The sequence below is a fragment of the Setaria viridis genome, chromosome 1 (assembly GCF_005286985.2).
Source record: "Setaria viridis chromosome 1, Setaria_viridis_v4.0, whole genome shotgun sequence".
NCBI classification, from domain to species: Eukaryota; Viridiplantae; Streptophyta; class Magnoliopsida; order Poales; family Poaceae; genus Setaria; species Setaria viridis.
This window is the reverse complement of record NC_048263.2, coordinates 2,329,862-2,357,284: the sequence shown is the minus strand read 5'-3', so window position 1 is coordinate 2,357,284 and position 27,423 is coordinate 2,329,862. Positions and strand designations below refer to the sequence as shown.

The 27,423-nt window shown below is 45.4% G+C and overlaps 6 protein-coding genes and 2 pseudogenes across 7 annotated transcripts; 6 read left to right on the top strand and 2 right to left on the bottom strand.

The window, feature by feature from the left end:
- Positions 1 to 953: 953 nt before the first annotated feature.
- Positions 954 to 2,473, bottom strand: LOC117847143 (uncharacterized). The gene has a single exon (XM_034728308.2). It carries the CDS (start codon positions 2,328 to 2,330, stop codon positions 1,272 to 1,274), a length of 1,059 nt encoding a protein of 352 aa, XP_034584199.1. The 5' UTR covers positions 2,331 to 2,473; the 3' UTR covers positions 954 to 1,271.
- A 114-nt stretch (positions 2,474 to 2,587) lies between these two features.
- On the top strand, positions 2,588 to 5,216 carry LOC117847115 (uncharacterized). 2 transcript variants are annotated; one of them, XM_034728288.2, is made up of 4 exons: positions 2,588 to 2,793; positions 3,408 to 3,668; positions 3,885 to 3,976; positions 4,055 to 5,216. In XM_034728288.2, the coding sequence occupies exons 2-4, from the start codon at positions 3,428 to 3,430 to the stop codon at positions 4,805 to 4,807; spliced, it is 1,086 nt and encodes a 361-aa protein (XP_034584179.1). In that variant the 5' UTR covers positions 2,588 to 2,793; positions 3,408 to 3,427; the 3' UTR covers positions 4,808 to 5,216. The 2 variants fall into 2 exon arrangements, with proteins under 2 accessions (XP_034584179.1, XP_034584171.1); XM_034728280.2 differs by having other exon boundaries at positions 2,589 to 2,793; positions 3,408 to 3,976.
- A 559-nt stretch (positions 5,217 to 5,775) lies between these two features.
- Positions 5,776 to 8,827, top strand: LOC117847132 (trifunctional UDP-glucose 4,6-dehydratase/UDP-4-keto-6-deoxy-D-glucose 3,5-epimerase/UDP-4-keto-L-rhamnose-reductase RHM1). The gene is made up of 2 exons (XM_034728297.2): positions 5,776 to 6,153; positions 7,067 to 8,827. The coding sequence occupies exon 2, from the start codon at positions 7,093 to 7,095 to the stop codon at positions 8,158 to 8,160; it is 1,068 nt and encodes a 355-aa protein (XP_034584188.1). The 5' UTR covers positions 5,776 to 6,153; positions 7,067 to 7,092; the 3' UTR covers positions 8,161 to 8,827.
- Positions 8,828 to 10,112: 1,285 nt separating this feature from the next.
- Positions 10,113 to 12,911, top strand: LOC117847392 (trifunctional UDP-glucose 4,6-dehydratase/UDP-4-keto-6-deoxy-D-glucose 3,5-epimerase/UDP-4-keto-L-rhamnose-reductase RHM2-like; annotated as a pseudogene).
- A 768-nt stretch (positions 12,912 to 13,679) lies between these two features.
- LOC117847161 (bifunctional dTDP-4-dehydrorhamnose 3,5-epimerase/dTDP-4-dehydrorhamnose reductase-like) lies at positions 13,680 to 14,233 on the top strand. Its single transcript, XM_072290725.1, has 2 exons — positions 13,680 to 14,066; positions 14,210 to 14,233. The coding sequence occupies exons 1-2, from the start codon at positions 13,680 to 13,682 to the stop codon at positions 14,231 to 14,233; spliced, it is 411 nt and encodes a 136-aa protein (XP_072146826.1).
- A 1,374-nt stretch (positions 14,234 to 15,607) lies between these two features.
- LOC117847383 (trifunctional UDP-glucose 4,6-dehydratase/UDP-4-keto-6-deoxy-D-glucose 3,5-epimerase/UDP-4-keto-L-rhamnose-reductase RHM1-like) lies at positions 15,608 to 16,983 on the top strand (annotated as a pseudogene).
- A 1,104-nt stretch (positions 16,984 to 18,087) lies between these two features.
- LOC117843644 (uncharacterized) lies at positions 18,088 to 22,278 on the top strand. The gene is made up of 3 exons (XM_034724335.2): positions 18,088 to 18,615; positions 19,565 to 21,755; positions 21,951 to 22,278. Exons 1-2 carry the CDS (start codon positions 18,233 to 18,235, stop codon positions 21,732 to 21,734), a joined length of 2,553 nt encoding a protein of 850 aa, XP_034580226.1. The 5' UTR covers positions 18,088 to 18,232; the 3' UTR covers positions 21,735 to 21,755; positions 21,951 to 22,278.
- Positions 22,279 to 22,610: 332 nt separating this feature from the next.
- LOC117843728 (citrate synthase 3, peroxisomal) lies at positions 22,611 to 27,423 on the bottom strand. The gene is made up of 13 exons (XM_034724448.2): positions 27,075 to 27,423; positions 26,155 to 26,335; positions 25,979 to 26,064; positions 25,758 to 25,862; positions 25,540 to 25,602; positions 25,293 to 25,402; positions 25,043 to 25,162; positions 24,892 to 24,967; positions 24,506 to 24,579; positions 24,258 to 24,378; positions 23,499 to 23,596; positions 23,286 to 23,409; positions 22,611 to 22,992 (listed from the first exon to the last, which is right to left on the bottom strand). Exons 1-13 carry the CDS (start codon positions 27,291 to 27,293, stop codon positions 22,861 to 22,863), a joined length of 1,509 nt encoding a protein of 502 aa, XP_034580339.1. The 5' UTR covers positions 27,294 to 27,423; the 3' UTR covers positions 22,611 to 22,860.

Below are 27,423 nucleotides of genomic sequence, written 5' to 3'. Positions count from 1 at the left end.
TTCTCTAGTGGATCTGGTGATGAACTAACTGTATTCTTTGAAAAATCATCCAAATACTCCAAAGGCCAAACATTGAGATAAAGAAGGGATGAATATTTCACGATTAAACAAAAGATGTATACAAATTTAATCCATCAACTATGGAAGGATGAATAATTTTTGGTTTTTTCATGTAATACCACTGTCTAAGATATGTTGGATGTTGTAAACCCTTTCCTGTTGCTGAGCATGAATTGCAACTTTTTCCTATGCTCAGTTTGAACTTCGAACAGAAGAATAAATAGACCTACTCCAGTTTTCAATATTAGATGTTCATGACTGCTGACTGTTTTAATTGTCTATACACCGACAAAGAATAGCTACAATTTTCACTATTTTAAACTCCACAGAGAAGACATTAAAATATCTCTTTAACCAGGAAAAAAAAGGGCTAGAACTAACTACATATTTCCTATAGCAGATCTGGTAAATGAACTAACTGTATTCTTCGAAAATCATCCAAATAGTGCACAGAGAAAACCTTGGGATAAACAAGGGATGAATATTTTGCATTTCAAAAGAAAGGATGTGTACCAATTTAATCTATGAACTATGAATATGATGAGTTTGACCTATCAGGCTATCAATGTGAGATCAAGGCTGAAGTGTCAATTTACTCATAGTTGTTTATAACTTCACCCAGGTCAAAATTGGAGTAATAAGCTCTGAGTCCTAATAATAGATGGCGCACACCAGTTTAATGGAATGATACCATAAAATTAACAAACTATGAACATACCCAAATCAAGTGATACTGCTATTTTCTATACAACTAATTCCTTGGTAAAATAATCAGTGCCTGAATCAGCACTGAACCTGTTAATATTGTTGCTTAAGATAGCAGTCGCAGTAATATTAAGAAGCCAGCAGTATTATGGTCACTTTAAATAACTTTTCTTTTGCACAGATGTAAATATGCCTCAGCTTTGTTCTCAGCCTCTACCAGCTATTATTGTATATCCAGAATCAAGGCTTTTTTTTTTTTTTGCTTTCTATAATTTACACCAAGAAGGAACATCAGTGGCAAAGAGAAATACAATCATACCAGAAACTACAAGCGGACATTGTAAGCTATAAGCTGTGAGCAGAAGTCTTACACAAGTTTTTGCTCACTTTCCAGCTATTGTGGATAATGGTTAAAGGTCGTTCATTTTCTAACAATCAGCAAAATTCCATGACATTGAGTTGCCCAATGACGCAGTTCACCGTCCGCAAGCCTTCAGGCTTCAGTCCTAATGATTCATATGGGACTCGAACCATTCGAAGATCTCAGTATTCTTGAGGCTGGTGAACTCATGGTACGCATAGGCAACATTCAGTTCCTCGGTGACATGCCTCTCCAGATGGAACCCCTCCGGCAAGACCTTGGCCTCCTCCGCCGCCTTCTTCCACGGCGTGCTCCTCCCGTCCTTCTTCAGAAACCCCTTCTCATCCACGAACCCCTTCCGGCGCAGCACGTCCACCAGCGCGTCTGCGACGGCGCGGGTGAGCCCCGGCACCCTCTCCGCCAGGAACTCCGCGCTCACGGCGAAGTCGCCGCACCGGATCTCCCGCACGTCGACGCGCTTCGCCTTGAGCTTGCCCATATTGTCCGCCACCAGACCCGCCCTTTCGGCGTCCTTGGGCATGTGCACGAACAGCGCCGGCGGGTACCCAGCCGGGATGTCGCCCATGGTCCCGTACACGCCCTCGATGATCATGACGGCAACGCTGCTGAACTTAACCCTCGCGGCGAGCGCGGAGAGGAAGTACCCGCCGGAGGACGCGCCGATGCCGACGAGCGGGAGGCCCGCGAGCTGGGGGAACTCCTCCGTGGTCCACCACCTGATGATGGACTCGACCGCGGCGAGCTCGCTGCCCTTCCCCTCGTCGAGGGACCAGCACTCGGCGCGGCTGGAGACCGCGAGGACCGCGTACCCGCGGCCGAGCGCGGCGCGGGTGAAGCGGCGCTCCTCGGGGAGCCCCGCGCAGCGCGGGCAGCCCGGGGAGGCGTCGAAGAAGTCGGTGGCGCGGATGGTGCACCCTGGCGCCGCGAACAGCGCGGCCCGCAGCGGGGTCGACGGCGGCGGCAGCTGCCACAGCACCTCGTTGCCGCTCCGCCGGGTGACGCGCGCGTCGAGGCGGACTGCGGCGGCGTCCGCGGGGAAGGTGGTCAGCGGCGGGGTGGGAGGGGCGCGGGGGAGGAGCAGCGCGGTGGCGAGGAGCAGCAGCGCGCACGTCGAGGCGATCAGCACCGCGGGGCGCAGCGACTGCGGGATCCCGGCGAGGATGGCGTGCATTTCCCGTGTCATTAGTCGGCGATGATGGAGATCGGACGAGGGGAGATCCGAATCCGAGAGAGATTGGGTGGGGATCGCATCGGAGGGAAGGCGCCCGGCGAGTTTGACTTGTCGGGGCTTCTGCAGTGAAGTGAAGCGCCGTTGACTTCCTGACGAAGATGGGCCGGGCCCGTGTACAAACGTGGGCTGCAAGCCCGTGATCCTCCTATTGGGCTTTATGTCGCGTCATCACCCGGCCTGGTAACACTAGTGCCTTTTTTCTTGCTGCGGGCTGCGGCGCAAGGGTTCAGTTTGCTCGCCAGCGCCTCGTGCCCTCGTCGCCGTCGCCGTCGCCGTCGCCGACGCCGTAGTGGGTTTTCTCGCCTTCCTCATCGCTCCGTCGCCGTCCCTATCCTTCCGGCGGAGAATTGGGCGGTCCCCTCTCCGTCGCCTCTTCCCTTCCGTCGAAAGCGGCTTCGATCGGCCGACATCTCAGGTAGCCCCCAGCGCCTCCTCGATCCCGTCCAGACCAGACCTTCCCTCCTCCTTCCCATCGAGGATGCCGGAACTAGTGCTTGATTCGCCTCCTTGCGCCGTTTATCCACTGTTACTTGGGCTATTGATAGTTTGCTAGTACTAATTATAACCTCATCCACTCCGCTGCATTGTCTGTTACATGGTGGATTGTTGTTCCTAATGCTTTGTGTTCCTGTGCTGAAGAAATTAGTAATTAATATGAACTCTATTGACAATTTAACCTTTTTTACGGGCATTCCACATTTTGTCAATGTACCTGAAATGTGCCCTTATGGCAGGCTAAGGTGCCAAGACAGCAGAAAACATTGCCCCGTTTCCTCCGTGTTCCTTGCCGTATGCCCTATGTTCACATGCCTTGCAAAATGTTAAGTTTGTGCAAACCATGTTACACGGTTTCAGTTCTTTGTTGTGAAAATTACTTGTAAGAGTGGTATTTTATCAATGTGGAATTGATTATTTTAGCAATCATGTAAATCGCTTATTTCATTCTAGTACTACCGTGCTTATCTTCAACCTCAGCCTGATTTTGTTTCCAACACTTCATTTGTTCACCTTAAATCTGGTCTTCTTCAGTGCTAGTATATTTTGAGAAAATGGATCCTGAGGACTCCAGTGAGTTTGAGGAAGAAGAAGAAGAAGATGATGATGATGATCTGATGCTTTTCATCTTGCCAGCTTTATATCTAGCAACTACTGAAACTGAAACTGGAACTCCACGCCAACCATCAAAGCTTAGTGATGCTACTGGAATTAAAACTACAGGTCAAGCACCAGTGTTTGGTGATGCAAAATGGATTTGCAAAGTGCTTGAAGATGACCGAGGCCAAGGCTATGGTAAACTTCGAGTTGAGCCTCATATTCTCCTAGAACTTTCACGCTATCTTAGGTCAAACAATCTTTTGAGAAATACGAAAGGTCTTTCTGTAGAAGGGAAAATTGGCATATTTATTTACATGTTATCTCGAAATGCTAGCTTTCAAATACTAAGTAACAGATTCAAGCACAGTACGGAAACTATCCACAGACATATCAAGGCATGCTTTGATGCAGTCACAGCAATGACTGGTGAATTCGTCAAGCCACCTTCAACTCAAACCCACTGGAAAATATCATCTGATCCATGTTATGGCCCTTACTTTGAGGTCAGTATAACTTGTGGCCATACACTTTAGGATTTTCTACCCTTTTCTGTTACCTTCAGGATTTATTTTCCCTTGCAGAATTGTATTGGAGCAATTGATGGAATTCATGTCCCTATGACACTATCAGATAGTGAAGCAGCTCCATATCGAAATAGACAAGAATCCGTCTCTCAGAACGTGATGCTTGCTTGTGATTTTGATTTGAATTTCGTCCATGTTTCTTGTGGCCGAGAGGGGTCTGCATCTGATGCAGCAGTCTTATATTCTGCTATAGAATCTGGATTTGAAGTCCCAATAGGCAAGTACTATCTGGTTGATGGGGGTTATGCAAACACTCCATCTTTTCTTGCTCCTTATATAGAAGTTCCTTACCACACTAAAGAGCAAGAGCAGAACAATGTCCAACCACGAAACTACAGGGAGCTTTTCAATCTTCGCCATGCACAGCTGCGTGGGCACATAAAGCGTGCTGTAGGCCTGCTGAAGATGCGATTTCCGATTCTAAATGTTGCTACATCTTACCGAAAGGATACTCAACTGAAAATTCCAGCAGCGGCAGTAGTTCTGCATAACATAATTCAGAGACAAGGAGGTGATGAAGAATTGTTGAGTGACCAAACAATCCCATTTGCGTCCCGTAAACCTGTGACTCTTCCTAGTGGTGATGATACGTATGGCTACGATGTTGCAGCTTTCAACAATGAATGCAACATGGGCAATGCATTGAGGGATGGTATTGCACAGAGGATGTGGGCAGATTATGAAAGAAGCATGTACATGCCTGATTTCACAATAGAAGAGGTTGGCCTAAAAGAATGTCAAGGCGAGTAAAAGACCACTCAATTTGAAGCTGCATTTAGGTTTTAGGTGTCACATGCTACAGGCGGTTTGTCTGATGATGATGGCCAGATCCTTGCCCCTGATGCATTTGCAGATGTGATCAAAGATTTCTATGGCTTCTGGTAGAAGATGGAAGTAGTTATGCCTTGTACCAAGTTGACTCCCACCTGTAAGCTTGCAGTTTCATGTCCTCCATCTGCCAAATAAATTAGATGTCAAAAAATATGTGTATCTGGGAATGCTTTTATTAAGAGATGGAAAATTAGGTTCATGTCAGTGCCTGATGGAAAATTAGGTGCATGTATCAGCACTCTATGTAGGCATGGAGAGCTAGTTTTCTTTTGCCATACAATAGGTAAGCAATACCCCTGATGGTCTGAAGCACTTGGCGATTTTCTTTCTTTGGCGCTACTGTCTCCGAAGTCAGAAGTTGGGCTTAGTTCTGTTGAGCTCAGGCCCTGTCTGTGTAAAGTCGGGTTCGTTACTCCAGCAGATCAGCTCAATTCATGTCTTTCTGATCGTTAATTGTTACCAGAACAAGATATAGTTAGTGTTTTACGACCATTTTCTGTGGGATATTAGCTCATTATTTCCATCCTAAATTACTATTCGCTTTCGGTTTGTAGGACAACCTAAAGTGAATATATAGTAATTTACAACGGTCCAGTACAAGGAAGGTCCCCCCCACCCCCACCCCAAAAAAAAACAAAGAAAAGAAAGAAAGAAAAACTTGTTAGGAACAATCTGTGCGGAATTATCCACGTCTCTGTCAAAAATTGCATTGGTGATCCTTTTTATTTTCTCATTGTTCGCACCTTTTGTCTTGCTTCTAAACTTGTGAAAACTTGGAACATCCAGAGAGAGAATATGGTCCTGACTCACGCGGTCTGAAGAAATCTTGAGTAAGATTTCAGTGGCAATCTGGCAGGGTCTTTGTCCATGTTGTGGAGAGACTTGAAGTTGGGCAGGCAGGTGGCACTGACCATAGTAGGTAGGGTTCGTGGTTGGGGTTGCCTCCAGTAGTCGAAGCCCATGCGCTTATCGTGCGAGACGAGCTACCCACTACTCATGACGGGGGTTGGTTTGGGCTCTTGTCTAAACGCATTCAAGTGACATAACACTTGGCACTTGGCGTCTTCGCCGCCGCACAGCGTTCCGACCCCGGTCACCACCGCGCCGTGCCTCCGGCGACGACGACCCGCCGGGCCCTCCCTCCCTAAGAGGCACCGCCGCCGCCTCCTCCGAGTCCGATCCATATAACAGCGAGCACTCCTTGTACGCCTCGCTCTCATCAACCGCAGCCGTCTGCTTCCTCTTCTCCGCTCGCTCAAGGGAAGGTGAGTCGCCTGACTTTTTCCTCCTCCTGGTGTCGATCAGCAACAATTTAGCACCCACGCAATGCATATTTGCTTGTGCCTGTTTAGTTTGTTCACAATTCACACACACAGAGAATTGCGTCCTGTGGTTTAATTTGATTGCTCCAAATCTTAATTGTCCCGCCATTTTTCTTGCAAGAAAAATGGAAAATGCGCTTCTGTTTTTTTGCTTTCAGAAGATTATGGTGTAGCAGTAAGAGATCAGCTATTGTATATACCTGAATGCAGCACTATTCATTCTCTCATAACTCGAGGAAATGCTTCATGATATACTCCAAAGTTGTGCTTTCAGAATTAGAAGTTGTAACAGGATGTCACATTTTTTTCAACACAGTTCCAGCCTTAAATGTGTTTTTTGGATGATACAAGATATTTTGTCGCTCATACATATACTTTCGACCTTCCTATTATCAGAGTGAATTACTTTCATGTTTATTTGTTAAGGTAAATCGAACGTTGCAATATCATTCACAATTCTTTTTAGATAATGGAACAGATGCATCCCATCCTCCACACCATTAACACATAATGTTTAATATCATTCGCAGTGGTAGCTTTGGTTTACTAAGGTTAACTGCAAGAGCTTGTATTTAGACCACTTATAAGGGTTTTTTTTTCTTTTTTCCAATAACCTTTACAGCTTCCCATTTATGCTGTGATCCGTGATTGATTTGTTTTGTCCAGTTTCTGATGGCAATCATTGATGAAAAATTTCACAAGAAAATTATCATCCATTCATTCTGTTACCCCTGTCTAAATGCGAATTATATATGCAACACTCAGTTAATTTATCATCACGTTATAAAGTATAATATTGTTTTCATAAAAATATTAAGCATGTCTAATCCTGTTGAGACACTTGCTTTGGCAGCAGCATCCGGAAGCACCGTTATCAAGGATATGGCAATGCCGTACAAACCAAAGAACATCCTCATTACAGGAGCTGCTGGATTTATCGCCTCCCATGTCGCAAACCGTATTGTCAAGAAATACCCTGATTACAAGATTGTCATCCTTGACAAACTTGACTACTGCTCTAATCTGAAGAACCTGCTCCATATAAGCTCGTCTCCCAACTTCAAGTTTGTCAAGGGAGATATTGCAAGTGCCGATCTTGTCAACTTCATCCTTGTCACAGAGAACATTGACACTGTGATGCACTTTGCAGCCCAGACACATGTTGACAATTCATTCGGGAACTCATTCGAGTTCACCAAGAACAACATTTATGGTACACATGTCCTTCTTGAGGCCTGCCGGCGGATCACCGGCCAGATAAAGAGGTTCATCCATGTCAGCACTGATGAGGTCTATGGAGAGACAGATGAGGATGCAGTTGTTGGCAACCATGAGGCGTCACAGCTGCTCCCGACAAACCCCTATGCAGCCACCAAAGCTGGAGCGGAGATGCTTGTTATGGCCTATGGGAGATCCTATGGTCTTCCAGTCATCACTACTCGGGGAAACAATGTCTATGGACCTAATCAGTTCCCTGAGAAGCTCATTCCAAAGTTCATTCTCTTGGCCATGAGAGGGGAACCCCTTCCAATCCATGGCGATGGATCCAATGTCCGGAGCTACCTCTATTGTGAGGATGTTGCCGAGGCATTTGAGGTCATTCTTCATCGTGGAGAAGTTGGACACGTTTATAACATTGGGACAAAGAAAGAGAGGACGGTCATGAATGTGGCAAAAGATATATGCAAGCTTTTCAATCTGGAAGCCGACAAAGCTATCAAGTTTGTTGACAACAGGCCTTTCAATGATCAGAGGTACTTCCTAGACAATGAGAAGCTCAAGAGCCTTGGATGGTCTGAGCGTACTCACTGGGAGGAGGGCCTGAGGAAGACGATGGAATGGTATGTGGCCAATTCTGACTATTGGGGTGATGTTTCTGGGGCATTGTTGCCTCATCCGAGGGCAATGATGCTGCCTGGAGAATATGAGGGCTCTAAGGAGGTTAAATGAATGCTTTCTCAGTTTAATAACATTCAGACAAAGGTAGCTCCAACATCAGATAGTGTTCCAGAAACGCATCCCTTCAAGTTCTTGATATATGGTAGGACCGGATGGATTGGTGGACTTCTTGGAAAAATATGTGAGAAGCAAGGAATTCCATATGAATATGGTAAAGGTGGTGAACATCCCAAACAGCATGACAATATTGGACGAGCTCCTGCCAATGTCAATCGAGATGGCGAAGAGGAACCTGCGGGGCATCTATAACTTCACCAACCCTGGCGTCGTGAGCCACAACGAGATCCTGGAGATGTACAAGCAGTACATTGACCATAGCTTCAAGTGGACAAACTTCACCCTCGAGGAGCAGGCCAAGGTCATCATCGCGCCCCGGAGCAACAACGAGATGGACGCATCCAAGCTGAAGAAGGAGTCCCCGAGCTGCTGTCGATTAAAGACTCGTTGATCAAGCACGTCTTCGAGCCCAACAGGAAGGTGCCAGCAAAGTGAAGGCCAGCAGAGCTGATACTATAAAAAATACAGCAAAAATTATAAACATATGTACGATCCACATTCATCGCGAACAATTCGTTACAACATTTACTCTTAGCAGTGTATCTCCATTATATGTTGATCCATGGCTGATATATATTTGGCAACATGGTGTTTTTCCGAATTTGTTGTAGAGACCATATACATTTAGGGGCTGTTTGGCAATTGGTGTTAAAATTTAACACCCGTCGCATCGGATGTTTGGATGCTAATTAGGAGTATTAAATATAGGCTAATTGCACAGATGGAGTGTAATTCGCGAGACGAATCTATTAAGCCTAATTAGTCCATGATTTGATAATGTGGTGCTACAGTAACCATTTGCTAATGATAGATTAATTAGGCTTAATAGATTCGTCTCGTGAATTAGCACGGGGTTCTGCAATTAGTTTTATAATTAGCTCATGTTTAGTTCTCCTAATTAGCATCCGAACATCTGATGTGACACTGTTAAAGTTTAGCACCTCGTATCCAAACACCCCCTTACTCGTTGAGGAGTTGAAATGTTCAGCATGTGTGTATACCACTTTTGATCTGCCAGCAGTGATTCTACACTCTTTAATCTGCTGGTTCCTATCAATGTAACAGGTAGTACTTATAAGTCTTTAGCTGCAGATTTTTTTTCTTTTAAACCAAGGAAGAAGCCGTAGATTTTAATATTTGTCGCTGGTACACTGAAAGCATCACTTCCCGTTTGCTCCTCTTCAAATTATTCTCCCACCTAGCAGCATAGAACAAGATTATGTTGCCACTTTTCTGGTGAACATCCATGTATATATTTTCAGAAGAGAAGGGAGCCTCTGGAGTACAGTGCAGGTAAGAATCCAACAACATTCACTGTACATTAATAATAGCACCTGATTTTTTAGGGGCGGACTAGGAAATCCCGAAACAACACTGCAGCATCTCCGATTTCCAAGGACGGTCCAAAACGTGGCCACTCCGTATGAAAGGAGTGTTTGACTCTCACGTGCTAAAGTTTAGCACCTATTACATCAGATGTTCGATACTAATTAGGAGTATTAAATATAGGCTAATTACAAAACTAATTGCACATATGGAGTCTAATTCGCGAGACGAATCTATTAAACCTAATTAGTCCATGATTTGACAATGTGATGCTAATGATAGATTAATTAGCGTTAGTAGATTCGTCTCGCGAATTAGCTTAGATGTTCTGCAATTAGTTTTAAAATTAGTTTATATTTAATCCTTTTAGTTAGCATCTTTAGTTTATATTTAATCCTTTTAATTAGCATCCAAACATCCGATGTGACACGGTGTGGTAAAGTTTAGCGTATCAAACATCCCCTCGATGAGTAGTTCGTACTGTATATACGCATCGGAGGAGCACCCGTCGTAAGATATCAATTTGAGGAATGATTTTTATGGGACGTCATAGATAATCATGCAAGCTTGATTGCCCAACAATGCGTGGCCAGGGGTGAACCACGTCTCTCCTGCCTCCATGTTTTGGGTTTTCGTCCCGCTTCAGCTCGCCTCAGCTCCCATCCCCCAGCCAGTTCCCGCTTCCCACTCCCACGGCTCGCCGCCTCGCTGACTCCCTACGGCATTAGCGACCTCCGACCCTCTCCTCTCCGGCGATCCCTCGTCACTGAGCACCGCGGGAACCTGTGCCAGCGCGGCAGCGCCGGCGAGCTCGTGCCACCACCTTTGAACCTCCCGAGCGATCCCCATTCCCGAGGCGACCAGGCGTCCTGCTGCTGTGTAGCTCCGGTGAGACCTCCCAGGCCAGGTCGCGCTAGCTGCTCCGTCACGATGTGAGTCCCGGCGAGGCCAATTTTGCATATCGGCTTGATTTTTCATGTGTTTGGCTGGATTTTATCGAGGCATGTTCCTATTTTGACTTCCTGTGCTGGATTTGGGGAAAGAATGTACAGTGTACAACTGTACATGCCCTCCGAAAAAGATGGTGTGTGGTGGACAACTGGACATAATGCTTCATGCTTATGCAAACGCGTCTAGTTTCATAGATTTATGCTACAGGTTTTAAGTTGTAAGATCCTTAGCTGTCTATACAACGAACTGATTAATCGCAAAAAGGATATAATGAACTTGCATCTGGTTATTCTAAAACAAAGATGTCAGTGAAATCTCCATACAAGTGTTTCTGAATAACTCTAGTTATTATTTGAATGTGGTCACTAAAAGTTTGCAAACTCTACTGTTATAACTTATTTCTGTAGGACTGTTTTTATTTATCTTCCAATCTTTAGAGCGTCATGTAGCAGATCTATGAGATAAGGCTCATTATCAACAATTCTATGTGTCATTCGTAGGTTCTGATTTTATTTTTGAGATGTGAGCACTGAAACTGGTTTTCTAGTGTAAAAGTAAAATCTACTGGCCCTGAATTCTCGTATGGTCTTATATGTAGTATTTGCCTTTGCTTTTTTTTTTTGTATAAATAGTTAATTTCAATTTGTGATACCCATGTGCCCTTGTCACATTTGAGGCTTTCTTTGCAGTAGAGGAAATTGTGGTACCATTGGAGGATTCAATTCCCCTAGATTGGTATGAGTGACTTTCGATGATGCTCTTTTTTCTGTATTTTGGTGCACTTTTATTCATTTCTTAACTGATCTAGTATGTCATATAGCCTGTCCTAAAATGAAAAACAGTAACAACTACAAGTATTCATGTCTGCATACAACAAATAGGCCACCTCGTTCAATCTTGACTTGTAGATCAAATGAAACGGCAGTCCACAAGACTGCACTGACATGTTTCAAGTCTAGTTCTCCATATTTTGAAAGCAATTCATGTATCTTTGGAGCTCATCCCATTTAACCACTTTGTTTTGACAGAAGGATTTCAGAAGTAATAGAACAGAGGATATGACGACGTCATACAAACCTAAGAACATCCTCATTACAGGAGCTGCTGGGTTTATCGCCTCCCATGTCACAATCCGCATAATAAAGAATTACCCTGCTTACAATATAGTAGTCCTTGACAAGCTTGACTACTGCTCTAATCTGAAGAACCTTCTCCCAGTTTGCTCATCATTTCCCAACTTCAAGTTTGTCAAGGGTGATATTGCAAGCGCTGATCTTGTCAACCTCCTCCTTGTCACAGAGAATATTGATACTATAATGCACTTTGCAGCACAGACACATATGTCGATAATTCATTTGGGAACTCCTTTGAATTTACCATGAACAACGTTTATGGTACTCACGTCCTCCTTGAGGCCTGCAAGGTTACTGGCCAGATGCTTGTTATGGCATACGGGAGATCCTACGGTCTTCCGGTTATCACTACTCGGGGAAATAAGGTCTATGGCCCTAATCAGTTTCCTGAGAAGCTTATTCCGAAGCTGATTCTCTTGGCCATGAGAGGGAGGGGGAGGGGGAGGGGCCGGCGGCAGGAGGGCAAGAGAGAGAGGGACGGGAGAGGGAGGCGGCGGACAGAGGATAAGGAGGCGGGGCAACGGCGGGGGGGGGGGGGGGGGGGGGGGGGGGGGGGGGGGGCAACGGCGGGGGATGGGGGAGCGGATAAGGAGGTGGATGAGAGAGAGAGGAAGATATGTGGGTCGGTGGACAAAGGATAAGGTTGGAAGCTCCTTTAGTACCGGTTGGGAGCTTCACCCGATACTAAAGGTCACACATGTACTCCCAACCACCCGGTACTAATGTGTGACCTTTAGTATCGGGTGAAGCTCCCAACCGGTACTAAAAGGGATTACAGGGGCTCTTGGCAGGGCTCCGGCTCCTCCTAAAATGGCTCCGGCTCTGGCTCCTGTGGTGGAGCGGCTTCTCTGGTGTAGATGGAGCCGTTTTGGAAAGTGTTTGGCAAAACGGCTTCTCCAGTATTTTTAGTAATGGATGTAAGAGGTCAAATGTCCTATATGCCCTTGGATATATATTTTTTAATAGATGAATTGAATGTTTAATATTAGTTTATTATTTAATTCCATTTGAATTAAAAAAATGAAACGGGACTCCTCTTTCCTTTTTTTTCTTTTTTTTCCTCCACTTTTTCTCCCCGTCGCTCTTTTCCCCGTCGCCACCCAGCTTCCCACCGCTCAGCTCCCCGTCGCCCCGCTCCCCGTCACCGCCCAGCTCCCCGTCGCCGGGGGACCAGCTCCCCGTCGCCGCCCGACCCTCGGGTACCCCGGCGCCGCTCCAGCTGCGCTCACCGTTGGCCGGCCGCCGTCGGTCCTGGAAGGGCCCCATCCGGCCTAGATGCGGTGCCTCCGCCGCCCCCAACCCCCAGATCGAGGTCAGCAAGGCTCGATCCACTGGTTTCCTTGCCCGGAGGACCTTCCCTGCGTGCCACCGTTGGGCGCCGACCTTGGGTCATGGCGCCGCCGTCGCTGCTGAGGTGACGCGAGGCGAGGAAAGAAACGGGTGCGTGCGGCGCGGAACAGAAGGGGCGACGTTCTGTTGCGGTGGCATTTTGAGCGTAATAATGACCAACTTGGTGGGCAGTTTCATATCCGCTTGCCTGGGCGTGCGGGAGGGAGCCGCCAGAGCCAAAAATATTGGCTCCGCCCACCACGTTGAAAAACGGCTCCGGCTCCAGGTAGCTTCTCGCGAGGAGCCATTTCATTTTTATCCCTTTGGCTCGGCTCCGACAAAAACAGCTCCAGGAGCCGTTTTTGGAGCCCTACCAAAGGGGCCCTAATGCTCATATTAGTACCGGGTTAAAAACTAACTGGTGCTAAGGGCTAGGACCAATTCTTAGTTTTTCAGTAGTGAATCGGTTTGTTTACAAAAATCTATGGCATTCACATGAATACAGGTGCATACCCTTGCCTACGCCAGTGCTTGGATGGTCCGAGTGCACTCACCGGGAAGAGGTCCTGAGAAAAACGGTGGAGTGGTACATGATCCATGTGGTCATTTTCTGTTTATATGGTAAATGATCCATGTGGTCATTTTCTTTTCGAGAAATGCAGGTCGAGCAGCTGCTGAAGGAGCATGAGAACGTCTGGACCATGCGTGTCCGGGATGCCAATATCTTCTGACCTGAGCAATCCTCGGAACTCCGTAACAAAGATCAGCCGTTATGACAAGGTGGTGAATATCCCCAACAGCATGACAGTTCTGGACGAGCACCTGCCTATCTCGGTCGAGATGGCAAAGAGGAACCTCTGTGGCGTCTATAACTTCACCAACCCTGGCGTCGCCAGCCACAATGAGATCCTGGAGATGTACAAGCAATACATTGACCCTAGCTTCAAGTGGACAAACTTTACCCTCGAGGAGCAGGCCAAGGTCCTCGTGGCACCCCGGAGCAACAACGAGATGGACACAACCAAGCTTAAGAAGGAGTTCCCTGAGCTATTGTCGATCAAAGACTCGTTGATCAAGTACGTTTTCGAGCCAAACAGGAAGGTGTGGCAGCAAACGTTGTGTGATGTGGATGCTTCAATACGATGTAAAAAATATTCATAAAAAAGTACATGTATAGGGTGTACAAATGTTGCCACGAGTTCATGAATTATTCATATGAGAAGTTTTTTTTTCCAATGAAATAGGAGGGCCGGGACAAGCCTTACTGATTATATATATTATGAAAGAAAACAATATTTACATAGTTCGAATAAGAAAAGTAAGATAAATCAAACAGGGAGTCCAGCCATTCTACTATTGCTGGGAAGGGCGGCTGGATTCCATCAGAACCCCACGTTCGCTCCAAACACGGCTAGCTAGCTGAACTCTCAGTTCTTGTTGAGCCGCTGTGAACAGTGCGGCAAAAATCCAAAGCTCTGCTGTCACACAGCAGGTGATACATGCATACCTATAAGCTGACAAGCAAGCATTACTGAGGTGCAGTTCGGGAACTTAGCAGCCAACTACTCAAATTTATGTGCCAAAGCCATGCCTGCACCGTTTGTTTCTCGCCAAGCAACGCCACGTACAGATGTTGTTAGTTTGTTACCACGCCATAGATGCTGCTGTGCTGCAAGCATCGTCAAAAAATGAGGACGTAATCGCTTATGCTCCCCGTCTTTGTTTTGCCTTATGTTTCTCGTGCCGTGCAGAAGCCCAGAGGCATTGTAGAAGCCTTCGATCCCTCCGCTCGCTCCCTCAGCAGGTGAGGCGCCAGACCTCTTCTTCTTCCTCTCGCTCTCGTGTGTCAGCGTCCATGCACTGCTCGTGCTAGGTGCTCGCTTATTTGTGAAGCCCCGACCGGCTCCAGTCCTTTGTTAATTTCCTACTCTCCTAGTCCTAGCCCTGTTCTCTCTCTCGCTCGCTCCAAAACCTGTATCGCAATCACAATCACAATCCCTGTATATCCCACATTCTGCAAACCTGTTATAGGTTGTGCGAAGGGTTGTGAGATTTTTCAATACCAACTTCAGTCTTCAGCCATGTTGTGTTATTGTGGACATAGTATACCACATCAAATTCCTTTGCTATGCGCTGATCTTAAGGGGGGAAAAAACCTTTGCCATGCACTCAGAAATTTTTACTGACATATGATCATTGTACACACATTGTCACACTAGTAGAAAAGGCTTTGAACCGTTGAAAATAGGAAAAACCGACAAAGATCAAATTGTTTTAGTGGAAACTTTTTCTAATATAAAACTGAACTTCCCACTGCACTTTATAATGATTTAGTCCAGTTACTCTATTTAATTTCTATAAATTGTATCTAGAGCTTTCCTGCGATACATTTGCAGCTTCCTACTTGTCTTGTAACCCTAGGCTTCCCCCCCCCCCCCTTTTTTTTTTCATATTAGTATGTTTCAGAACTGTGAGAACCATATTATGTTCCCCAACCAGAATCAATTCATATCTACAATATTCGATTGATTTTTCATCATGTTTATTTTTTTGTGGAAACCATGTTAACGAACCTAATCCTATCGAGTTAATTACATTACTTTCACTGCAGGATTAATTTTAAAAAGCAATAATACAAGGATATGGCAACACCATACAAACCGAAGAACATCCTCATCACTGGAGCTGCCGGTTTTATCGCCTCCCACGCCGCGACCCATATCGTGAAGAAGCACCCTGATTACAAGGTCGTCGTCCTCGACAAGCTTGACTACTGCTCTAATCTGAAGAACCTTCTCCCTGTGAGCTCGTCGCCGAACTTCAAGTTTGTCAAGGGAGACATCGCGAGCGCTGATCTTGTCAACTTCATCCTCGTCACCGAGAGCATCGACACCGTGATGCACTTTGCAGCCCAGACACGCGTCGACAATTCGTTCGGGAACTCCTTCGAGTTCACCAAGAACAACGTTTACGGCACACATGTCCTGCTCGAGTCCTGCAGAAACACCAGGCAGATGAAGAGGTTCATCCATGTGAGCACCGACGAGGTCTACGGAGAGACAGATGAGGATGCAGTTGTTGGCAACCATGAGGCGTCCCAGCTGCTCCCGACAAACCCCTACGCACCCACGAAAGCTGGAGCGGAGATGCTTGTCATGGCCTATGGGAGATCCTACGATCTTCCATTCATCACCACTCGGGTGTCTATGGCCCTAACGAGTTCCCCGAGAAGCTCATCCCAAAGTTCATTCTCTTGGCCGTGAGAGGTGAACCCCTCCCGATCCATGGCGATGGATCCAATGTCCGGAGCTACCTCTACTGTGAGGATGTCGCCGAGGCATTTGAGGTCATTCTTCACCGCGGAGAAGTCGGGCACGTCTACAACATCGGAACAAATAAGGAGAGGACGGTCATGGATGTGGCCAAAGATGTATGCAAGATTTTCAACTTGGAAGCTGAGAAAGCCATCAAGTTTGTTGACAACAGGCCCTTCAATGATCAGAGGTACTTCCTGGACGACGAAAAGCTCAAGGAGCTTGGATGGTCGTCCGAGCGCACTCATTGGGAGGAGGGCCTAAGGAAGACGGTGGAGTGGTACGTGGCCAATTCTGACTACTGGGGTGATGTTTCTGGGGCACTGTTGCCGCATCCGAAGGCAGGAATGATACCTGGGAACGAGAGCTCGGAGGGGAGTAAAGGAATGCTTGCTCAGTTCATGGCTCAAAATCAGGCGAAGGCTGCAGCTGTTCCAGCATCAGAACAGCATGCCACTAGTAATGTGGAGAATAATGGTGCGCCGGTGTACACCAATGGAGCGCTCATTAGTGATTTTCTCATTTGCATGTGTAATGTGTGGACCCCGCTCTATTCATGCCCCTTTCGTTATTGATCGTTGCAACAAAGCAATGATTATTGTTCTTGTTAACTATGTCTATGTCTGGTTTGCAACAATCAATAGAGTTGTTCGTTCTGTTGAATTGTGTCAATCAAGTTGTTAATGCAATGCTAGCCATTAATTAAAATATTAAATCGTGCTCACTGCAGCTTATATAGGACAAATTGTGCTACCACTTTTCGTGTACACCGGTGGAAAACGCGGCATTAGTCCCGATTGGTAGGGGTCAAAGATCCTAAAAATCCATTCGGGACTAAATTTTCGAGATAAAAGGGGATCCTTTAGTCTTGGGTCATTCACCTGGGACTAAAAACACCCTTTAGTCCTGGTTGGTGTTATCAATCGGGACTAAAAAGGTTAAAAAAAATTTTAAAAAAAAAGTCGCCCGTGCCGGCCACCCGCCCGGTCGCTTGGAAAAGAAAGGGAGAGGAGGAGGAAGAAGAAAGGGAGAGGAGGAGGAGCTGCCTGTGCACGAGAGATAAGAAAGAGAGAGGGAGGAGGAGATAAGGTGGGGAAGATAAGAAAGAGAGAGGAGGAGCGTGCGCGTGCGTGCCTGCGTGCCCCGGTTAGTGTTTTGTCCCGGTTGGTAATTCCAATCGGGACAAAAGAGGACCTCTTGTTTCGGTTGGAATTTCCAATCAGGACTAAATCTTTAGTCCCGAGATAAAAGGAGAGCTTTTGTTCCGGTTGGAATTACTAATTGGAACAAAATGATTTCCAACCGGAATAGGGGGAGTGTCGGTACGATATTTTCTAGCCGTTACAACCGGAGCTAAAGGAGGGACTTTAGTCCCGGTTGATCTTTACAACCGGGACTTCCCAACCGAAACAAGAGTATATGGATGGAAAGTCAGTTCTCTTAGCGGTAGTCCACCCTAGATAGTGGCGTGCTCGTAAACCCATCGAAATTCCTAACCGTAGTGTTTTTTTTAATCCGATCACTCAATTTTTTGAACGGCTAATATAGCTTTGTAATTTTTGATTTTTTTGTTTTTTTGTTATTGTTGTTCTTTGTAATGTAGTAGTGGACTCAGTGTGGTTTTGCCTCATGTTATCGTTTCAGTTTCAGCCCAACTAAACAATCCTTAGGCACATCATTGAGCCCGTGGTGGCAGTTTGTCTAACGCGCGGCCCCCACCAAACCGACTCGAATTCGCGGGCCCACCACCAGAATTTCAATCGGCCCACGCACGCCGCCTCCCTCACCCCATCATCGCCGTCGTCTCCCCCCGACTCCAAAATTGGGGATCTGACGCCCGAGCCACCAAAACACCGCGTACACAGCGCCGCGGCCCCAACCCGACCAAAAACCTAGCTAGGGTTCCGCCGTCGCCGACCCAGCCGGCGTCTCCCCGCCCGCTCGCCCGCCGCCATGTACAACGGCATCGGGCTCCAGACCGCTCGTGGGTCGGGCACCAACGGGTACGTCCAGACCAACAAGTTCTTCATCAAGCCCCGCACCACCGGCGGGCCGGGCGGGCCCCACCGGCCGCCGCTCCCCGACGCCGCTGGCGGGGAGGGCGGCGGGCTCGGCGGTATGCGCAAACCCAACAAGGAGATCCTCGAGCACGACCGCAAGCGCCAGGTCGAGCTCAAGCTGCTCGTCCTCAGGGACGCCCTCGAGGAGCAGGGCTACACGGAGGGCGAGATCGAGGAGCGCGTCGAGGAGGCGCGCAGGGCCGCGGAGGCCGAGGCGGCGGCCGCGGCCGCCGCGGAGGAGGCGGGGGGAGGGCGGCCGGCTCTACCGGGCAGAGGGTATGGACTTGTTGGCGTCCTTTAGATTTGATTAGTTATCTCTTTTTCGTGTCAGGTTCAGACTGCCGCAGTGGAGGCCCGGTGGCAATTATTTAGCAGTAGCAAGATTTTGGGGCGCCTAATTAGATATACTCAAATTATTTAGATTTGGGAGATTATTACTTAATCTTCGAAGTGAACCTGCTGCCTAATGTTAGGTGCATGCGAATTGTAGCCTCTGTTTATATTTTATGCGGTTACCATTTGTAATGCTGTGTGACAACCATTTCTGCATTTCCTAGCTTTGCATATGTGAAACATTTGGCCTTTTTAGAGTGGTTAGTTTTTGTCCATTGCATATCGCTGGAGGGCAGGAGATGCTTACAATACTTCCATGTAGAATTTTTTTTAGTTGGATGCCCATGCCTCCTCCATTTAGTTTTCTGGGATTGTCACCATTTTCAAGTGGAAATTATTAATTGCATCTAGTTCCATATGTGAATTGAAGCTTCTGCTTTTATGTTCTTGCATTTGCTGTTTGTATGCTGTTATTTCTTCAGTTCCTGGCTGTGCACATGTGCAAAGTTGTCTTTTCAGTTTATTTTGTTTTAAGTCAATTATGTATTTTTTCCTTGGGATAACATACCACTAAATATGACAGGCAATGGAAAATACTCCGGAATACACTCATGTACATGCTGTTGGGTGTCTCAATTTAGTGTTGTGATTGTCATTTTTTGAATCAGAATTGTAGCTCACAGCGGCTACGCATGTGAATTGTAGCTTCTGTTTATATTTAAATGTGTTTTTGTAATGTGTAATGCTGCGTGATTTACCTTTTCTTCATTTCCTAGCTGCTCAGATGTGTATGTTTCAATATATTAACAGTTAATAATTGGTTTGTTCATTTGTTTATTCCGTTTGCTTATTGTAAGTAAGTTCTCATCACCAGTTGGTATATCCTTCTCAGGTTTACCGACACACAAAGCCACCATGTTGCGGCCCGGAAGGAGAAGCAGCTTGAGGCTATGAGGGCTGCTCTTGGACTGAACTCTGAGGATGTAAAGAAGGGGGATGTGGAAAGTGATGTGGAATCCGGGGAGCTTGTACCTGGTAAGTATTCTGAGGAACTGGATACTGCTGGTCAGAAGGATAGCAAAGATATGAAGGATGCGAAGACGAGCAAAAAGAAAAAAGGGAGTGATAAAAGGAGTCGGAGCAAAAGTTCAAGGAAGAGCAAGTATGACTCAGATTCAGAACAGGAACACGACACGAAAACAAAGAAGAAGAAAAGTTCACACCGTGATTCTGAAGATGATTCGGGGACTGATTATGATGAGAAGAAGGAAAAGAAACACAGCAAGAAAACTCATCTTGGTTCAGATGATGATTCTGAAACTGATCGGAAGAAGGCAAGACGTGGGAAGAACTCTCATCATGATTCCGATTCTGATACAGATGGTGACTATGGCAAAAAGAAAACAGAACATGCAAAGAACAATCGTGATGAGAGAAAGAAGATAGCAGTGAAGAGCTCTCGTCATGATTCTGAGTCTGATACTGATAATGAGTATGGGAAGAAGAAAACAGAACATGCAAAGAACAATTGTGATGAGAGAAAGAAGATACCAGTGAAGGGCTCTCGCCATGATTCTGACTCTGATACAGATAGTGATTATGGGAAGAAGAAAACAGAACATGCAAAGAACAATCGTGATGAGAGAAAGAAGATACCAGTGAAGAGCTCTCACCATGATTCTGACTCTGATACAGATAGTGATTATGGGAAGAAGAAAACAGAAGTTGAGAAGAACAATCGCAATGAGAAAAAGAAGATACCAGTGAAGAGCTCTCGTCAGGGCTTTGAGGATGAGAAGCCAGGAGAGAGCAGGTACAAGGATAGCTCTCGCCATTACTCCGAGGATGGGAAGCCCATAAAGAACAAGGAAAGCTCTCGCCATGACTCTGAGGATGAGAAACCCAGAAAGTACGAGGAAAGCTCTCGTCGTGACCTTGAGGGTGAGAAACCCAGACTGAGCAAGTACAAGGGTGGTTCACACAGCGACTATGATCAGAAAAGGCAAAAATCTGTTAAAAAGAGCAATTATTCTAGTGAATCTGAGAGTGATTCTGATAGTGACCAAGGTGAGAGATCAAAACGTGGAAAGATTTCTCAGCAAAAATCTGAACATGATAGACTGAAGAGTGGCTCAAGGAATGTTGACTACAGAACTAACAAGTCTGTCAAGAATTTGAGCCATGACTCAGATGGTGAGAAGCTACGCAGCAAGGTCCTCAGGAAAGACAAGTACAGTGGTGATTCAGAGACTGATTCAGATGCTCGTGTTGAAGCAAAGAAGAAACTTGAAAAGTCATATCATCACGACCCCAAGGAGGATAAGCAAGCACAAAAATTCAAAGAAAAAAAGGATGACTATGGGAAGAACATTGATAAGCACAAGCGCCACGATTCTGATTCAGAATCTGACGGTTATTCCCGTGATAGGAAAAGGCAACTGAATGCTGCAGTGACAAAAAAGGATGTGCCAGAGAAAAGAAGAGTGGCTAGCTCAAGCGAGAGTTCAGATTACAGCAGCAGCAGCCTCAGCAGCAGTGAGTCTGACTTGAGTGCAGATAGCTACAAGGAACGGAAAAGGGGTCAAGGTGAGAGGAGAGGAGATGAGCTGAATAGACAAAGACAGAAAGAGGAGAGAAAGGAGCTTGAGAAACAAAAGCAGAGAGAGGAAGAGAGGAGAGAGCTGGAGAAGCAAAAGCAGAGGGATGAAGAGAGGATGGAGATGGAGAAGAAAAGGCAGCAAGAGAGGGAGGAAGAGAGACTGAGGGACAGAGAGCAAGATAGAAGGAAAGGTGGAAATGGTGTGGAGAGAGACTACAAAAGAAAACTAGAAGATGATCGGTATGACCCAAATTTAAGTAGAGTTAGAGATGAGGGATACAGAGGCCACCAGAACAGAGGTGATGAGAGAAGACATGAAGAGCATGGTCGTCATAGAGCTAGAGATCTGGATATCCATGATTCCAAGAGGTCAAGGCATGATGATGACTCGTATTACCATTCAAGGAGCGATCGTGGAGATCGCTATTCTAGAGATGAACATAGAGACAGAAGGCGTCACTGAGTGCAGATTGTATTTACAACTGTAAGTCCCATTTCTTATCTGCATTGTTTTAGATAAACAAATGTTTGTGTTATTTCCAAATGTTACAATTTGGGTGTTGAGCTGTAGAAATTCTAGGATCTGGAGCTTTAATTTTCCATATCTTTGTCAAATCTTTAATTGCAATCCATTATGGATGATGCATTTCAATGCTTGCATCTTTTACCTCCTGTGCAGCCATGTCATGTCCTTCCTCCGAAGCAAAAGAGCTGGGCATCTCCTGGAACAATGGCTGCGGACCATTGTTCTCCTACAGAAGTTTCAGTCACCTAGCAGACCATTGGCTGCGGCAGCAAATTTGGACCACCCGGTCCTGGCAGTAATTTGGACCACCCAACAGAACTCCCGTTGCAGCATTAAGCTTCGCTTTTGTTTGTATCGAGTTTTTTACTGTGCAAAGTTTACATGTAATATGGTGTAGCGGAGATGTATTGCAAATTTTTTTGTTTGATGAAACCGTTGTTGCCGACCAACTTTACAGAATTTTGTTGGGGATTTAACTTTATGTTTGATCTTGCCAGTATTATTTTGGCTAGTGGTAGTTTGAGATGCAAGAGGCACACATTTCGTCCCATGTTCCTGATATTTGCCGTCATGAAATTATCTGAACTCGTGAGCAATGTCTTCAACCCATTTTATCTGTCTTTTTTCCCATGTGTGTTATCATTCTGATTGTCGCACAAGGATGCCCCCTGAACTTCTTTTTTCACTATTTTTTTCCATAATTTGTTTTAACTGCGCCTTTAGCAGCCGTCAGTTTTTGTGGGATCCCAGAAAGACGAGTTACAACATGAATGATAACAAAGGAGCCAAGCAAAAACCCAGGAACCAAGCAAAAACCCAGGAACCTGCCATATCTCTTCGTTCATCCGATGTAGAGTTCAAAGAAACAGAACGCAATGTTTTCACAAGCCTCGTGACGGTTTTTACATTGTAACGGTGCAGTGTTCTCACTAAATTATTACCTATATACTTGACAACAGAAAGTATGCACCTCCAACCAAGTTCATGTGCCATGACCCTTTTTAGAGCACAAGAGTGGCCCCTTGTTTATTGTGTACGCTGGGCGTTGCGTGTTGCACCTGTTCTACAGAGCCGAACCTGCACGACGGCGTCTTGTGGCGTTTGAGGTGGCAATCTGGCCAAGCTCCTCGCTCTGGCTTGGCGGCACTCGTTCTCTCACAGGGGTGTAATGCCTCAACCAAACACCTGTGTATACCTGCAGAGATAACAAACAACAACATCAGAAGAAATGTTGAAGAAGTATGTGAAAAACTGGCTTATCATGTCTAACAAACTGCACGACACCAATAATGCTGAACGAGAACATGCGCTGTACTAATTTTGAAATATATGAAAAAAACAAAGTCTTGGAAGCTCATGTCAAGTGGAATATCATGTGGGAGTTTGTCATTTTCGTTTATCAGCTTAATGACTCATCTTGAGAGTTCGCATCAGATTCATAAACAAACATAGTAACAGTGGAAGCTAATATTTTTGCGATATACTGACCTGTTGGGGCCTCATGATCTTTGTATCGGGATCATCGAGCGACTCTTTCCAATGTGCTAGCCACCCAGCCATTCGAGGAATGGCAAACAGAACAGGGAAAAATTCCGTAGGGAAACCCATTGCCCTGAAAATCAACACAACATTAATAACTGCAATACCAAGAGGAGGAAAAAGAAAGTAAAGAAAAACAAGAGTTGATCCTAAATGATATACCTATAAATAAGTCCAGAGTAGAAATCCACATTTGGATACAGCTTCCTCTTGATAAAATATTCGTCTGACAGCGCTGCCTTCTCTAGAGCAATGGCAACCTGACAAGGCATAAGAAAACAGTGTAACCCAGTTAGTTTTGCCAATGAACTCTTCCAGTCGCACACAAGAAGCCACATTGTCCAGAATCCTCATTTTAACAGAAGTACAGAATTCAAGCAGACCTCTCCATTTCTTGAGTATCTTCACCATTTATGAGATGGAAAATAATGAAGTAGCAAAACGGTCAACTACAAAAATACTTAACACCAGCATCACGAGCAACCAATAAACTGTTTTGAATTGATTATTCAATTTGAAACCATGACCATATGTCCTAGGCAACATCACCACTAAACTAAAAAACTGGGAGAATTAAAGATGCCAAAATGTCAAAGTTATGTAGATAATTGAGATTCAGATGCAAGTAAATTGCACTCCATCTTACTAAGTTCTACGGGGTCAACTGTTTACCATGAAAAAAGAAAGGTCCATATTATATTGTTTCAAAAGTTACACATAACAACGCTTCAAAAAAAAAAGTTACACATAACAAGATAACTATCGTTAAGTATAAAAAAAGGTGACTATCATTTAGCATTATGTGGTATGGTCTGAAAAACTAGGTTTCCTCATTACTCACATTGCAAGAAAAGTAAAACCAATTAAATTGAGATAAAATATATTAGGATACATGACTATGGTTAAAACAATGAAACTAACCTCAATAAGTGGATCCCGTCCCACAATTGAGAAAACCTCCTCTGCCAATTTCCGGATGACTTTAGCACGAGGATCGTAGTTCTTATACACACGGTGGCCAAAACCAGACATCTTCCTCTTCCTAAAATATGAATTAACAGATGAATCTTGTAAGGAAAAGTCAAAAGCAACAGAAGCTAACAAACTGAATATTTTCACTGAAAAGACTTCGCACACCAGAATGCATATCAGATAAGAGTGATCGTTACCTGTTCTTTACACCTTCGATGAAATCTGGAATGTTTTCCACACTTCCAATCTCATTTAACATTTTAAGTACAGCCTGGCATACGAAAATAACATTTAGCACCTTGCCACCTTCTACATCTCAAAATTGAATGCTAAAAGCTACAGTAGTTCAACTATTGCTAGGATGTCAGATAGTTTCATTTTGACAAAGGATGTAGAAAAGAAATCATGCTGAACTAGATAGCTAAGAAACAAAAAGGTTAAATAAGTACAAAATGGATAACTTTGTTTAGATGATTCTAGAAAAACAATCACAATGGATACTTTTTGCCTAATTTCCAGCATAAACATGTAGAAAATTTAGAATGCAAGAACCCAGAGTGGTGAAATGTTCAATATGGTTTACCTCATTTGCACCACCATGCAGTGGACCATACAGAGCTCCAACGCCACCAGAAAGAGCAGTGAAGACATCAACACCACTATAGACATAATATATCTCATTAGGACACAGTTCCATACTCACTGCTTTGAGGTGAATTTAGAAAGTGATTTACCTTGAAGCAAGGTGCCTAACAGCAGCTGTGGAGCAGTTCATTTCATGTTCCGCATGCAGAATGAATAGGATATCTAGAGCCCGCGCAAGTCGAGGATTTGGTTTATATGATTTGTTACCCCTGCAAAGTTATTTTCATTTTGAAAATGTGTATTAATATTAATATGGAATTGAGTTAAATGCATGGAAAATAAATGTACAGGGTAAAATCAAAACGCAAAGTTTACAGTACTGAAGGAGATGCAACTTACAAAGAGTCCAGCATGTACAAGAAGTTCTCTGAATAAGAAAGTGTATTTGAAGGAAGAATGGGAGGCCTTCCTGCTAATCTCAAGTAGGCAGCAGCTGCTATCGTTGGTGCCTGAACAAATATCAGGAGTCAAGCCACATGCATAGAAAACTCACAATCATTTTAGTTTGCTGTTTGCATCATCTCTTGATTGGATGAATATCCTAAAATCATAACATTAACTAAAGGAACTAGATGGCTGGGCATACCTTCCCAAGTACTCGCACAATTTGCTTATCCCTCACCTGCTTCGACTTATAAAGATCTTGACCCTACATTTGTAGAATTTGTTCAGTGAATGTCCAAGACACTATATTCAAATATAAAATCTAGCTAGTGTTCGAACTTCCAGCTAATCGTATCACACTAAAATGAACTAGTCCAACAATCATATGTCTCGAACGGTGCAGTTTGACAGCATACTTACTCTAAGAGCAGGGTTTGCATCAGGATGGAAGACAGAAAGGGTGCTCATTGCACTGGCAAGGACACCCATGGGGTGAGCATCATGGGGCATTGATTGTATGATATCCTGGCAATATTAAAAAGTGACAACTTGTTACATTTTAATCCAGCTCAAACCCAGAAATTGTACTAAATATATTGCAATCGTACCAAGCTATAAAAAGAAACGGTATCAAAACATACCAGAAGTCCTTGGGGAACAGCAGAGTGCTGTGAAATAGCAAATTCCCAGCTTGCCAGTTGGCTCTGAGTAGGTAAATTCCCATACACTGGGAACACAACACATTAGTCAGCCAAACGATTGTAAGGTAGCAGGGTTACACTGACACTAAACAGGAAAACAGGCTAATAACACTTACTTAAGAGGTATGCCACCTCTACAAATGAACTGCTTTCAGCCAACTCTTCAATTGGATATCCCCTGTAGCGAAGGATTCCCTCATCCCCGTCAATGTAGCAGATGGTCGAACGAACTGGGGCTGTATTGAGATAACCAGGATCATAAATCTTAAGACCCTTGTCATCCTTGACAGCGGTAATCTGCATCATTTTCAAAAAAGCATCAGCATCTAACCTTTGCCTGGTCCTTATATTGTTGCAAAGGAAGCATCACAGAAAGTCGCCGATTTCTATGCAAGTAGCATGTTTCTAGACAAAGTAATGGCATGATGATGATGTTTGCAGAAATAACCAAGGGTTCAGGTAGCGGATCCAAGCACCGTCACAACCACAGCATGCAATTCAATCAACTCAAGCTTTAAGATTGAATAACGGCTTCCTTAGTAGAAGTTGTTTTAGAATTATCGATACTGAGCAACTTCACCCGGACTTATAATCAGCTATTGCTCCCATATCTGCAACCGCACCATGTAATTCAACCAACCAAGTTTTTGAGCTGCAGAAATTACTTTCTTAGTAGTAGTACTACTTTCAAGTTTCTACTTGAACAGACTACAGAGCAACTCCAGCCGGACCTATAACCAGCAATGTCTCCCAAAGCTAACTCAACGAACTTGTGCGAGGAATCATGATTTGTGCGTAGACAGGTAAATTCACAAGTTGCTCTAGTCATCGCATCACAATCAGAATTACTGAACGGGCGGAGGACACAATCGAACCCCCAATATACTACTAAATGTAATCCAACCGGTCCCCGCAGCAAGCCAGCCTACTTCCCGACGGCAATCGCACCCCAGAACTCTCAGACCCCCGCGGATCACGGCGCTGCGCCACCGCAGGCACTGTCAATTCGTGCCCGCTACAGAACTACAGCAGGTACCTTCTTGAAGTCGGTGGCGCGCACGGTGCCGTCCTCGGAGACCTTGACCTCGTGGCGCTTCCCGGTCCTCCCATCCACCACGGTGAGCGCGCCGGCGCGGGGCCCGGGGGCCGCCGAGGACACCGGCGCCCTCTCCAGCCCCGGCGCGTCCCCGGCGCCGGCGGCGAGGTGGGAAGAGAGCACGGCGAGGCGGCCCCGCGCGGGGTCGGCGCGGTCCATGGCGGTGCGGCGGCGCGGGATCGGAGTCGGGGCGGTGGAAGTGGGGAGCGAGGGGGGAGGACGGAGGAGTGGTTGCTTGGACGCTTTGGCTTCGCGCAACTCGAGGTCTATTGATTGACGTGTTTGAAGT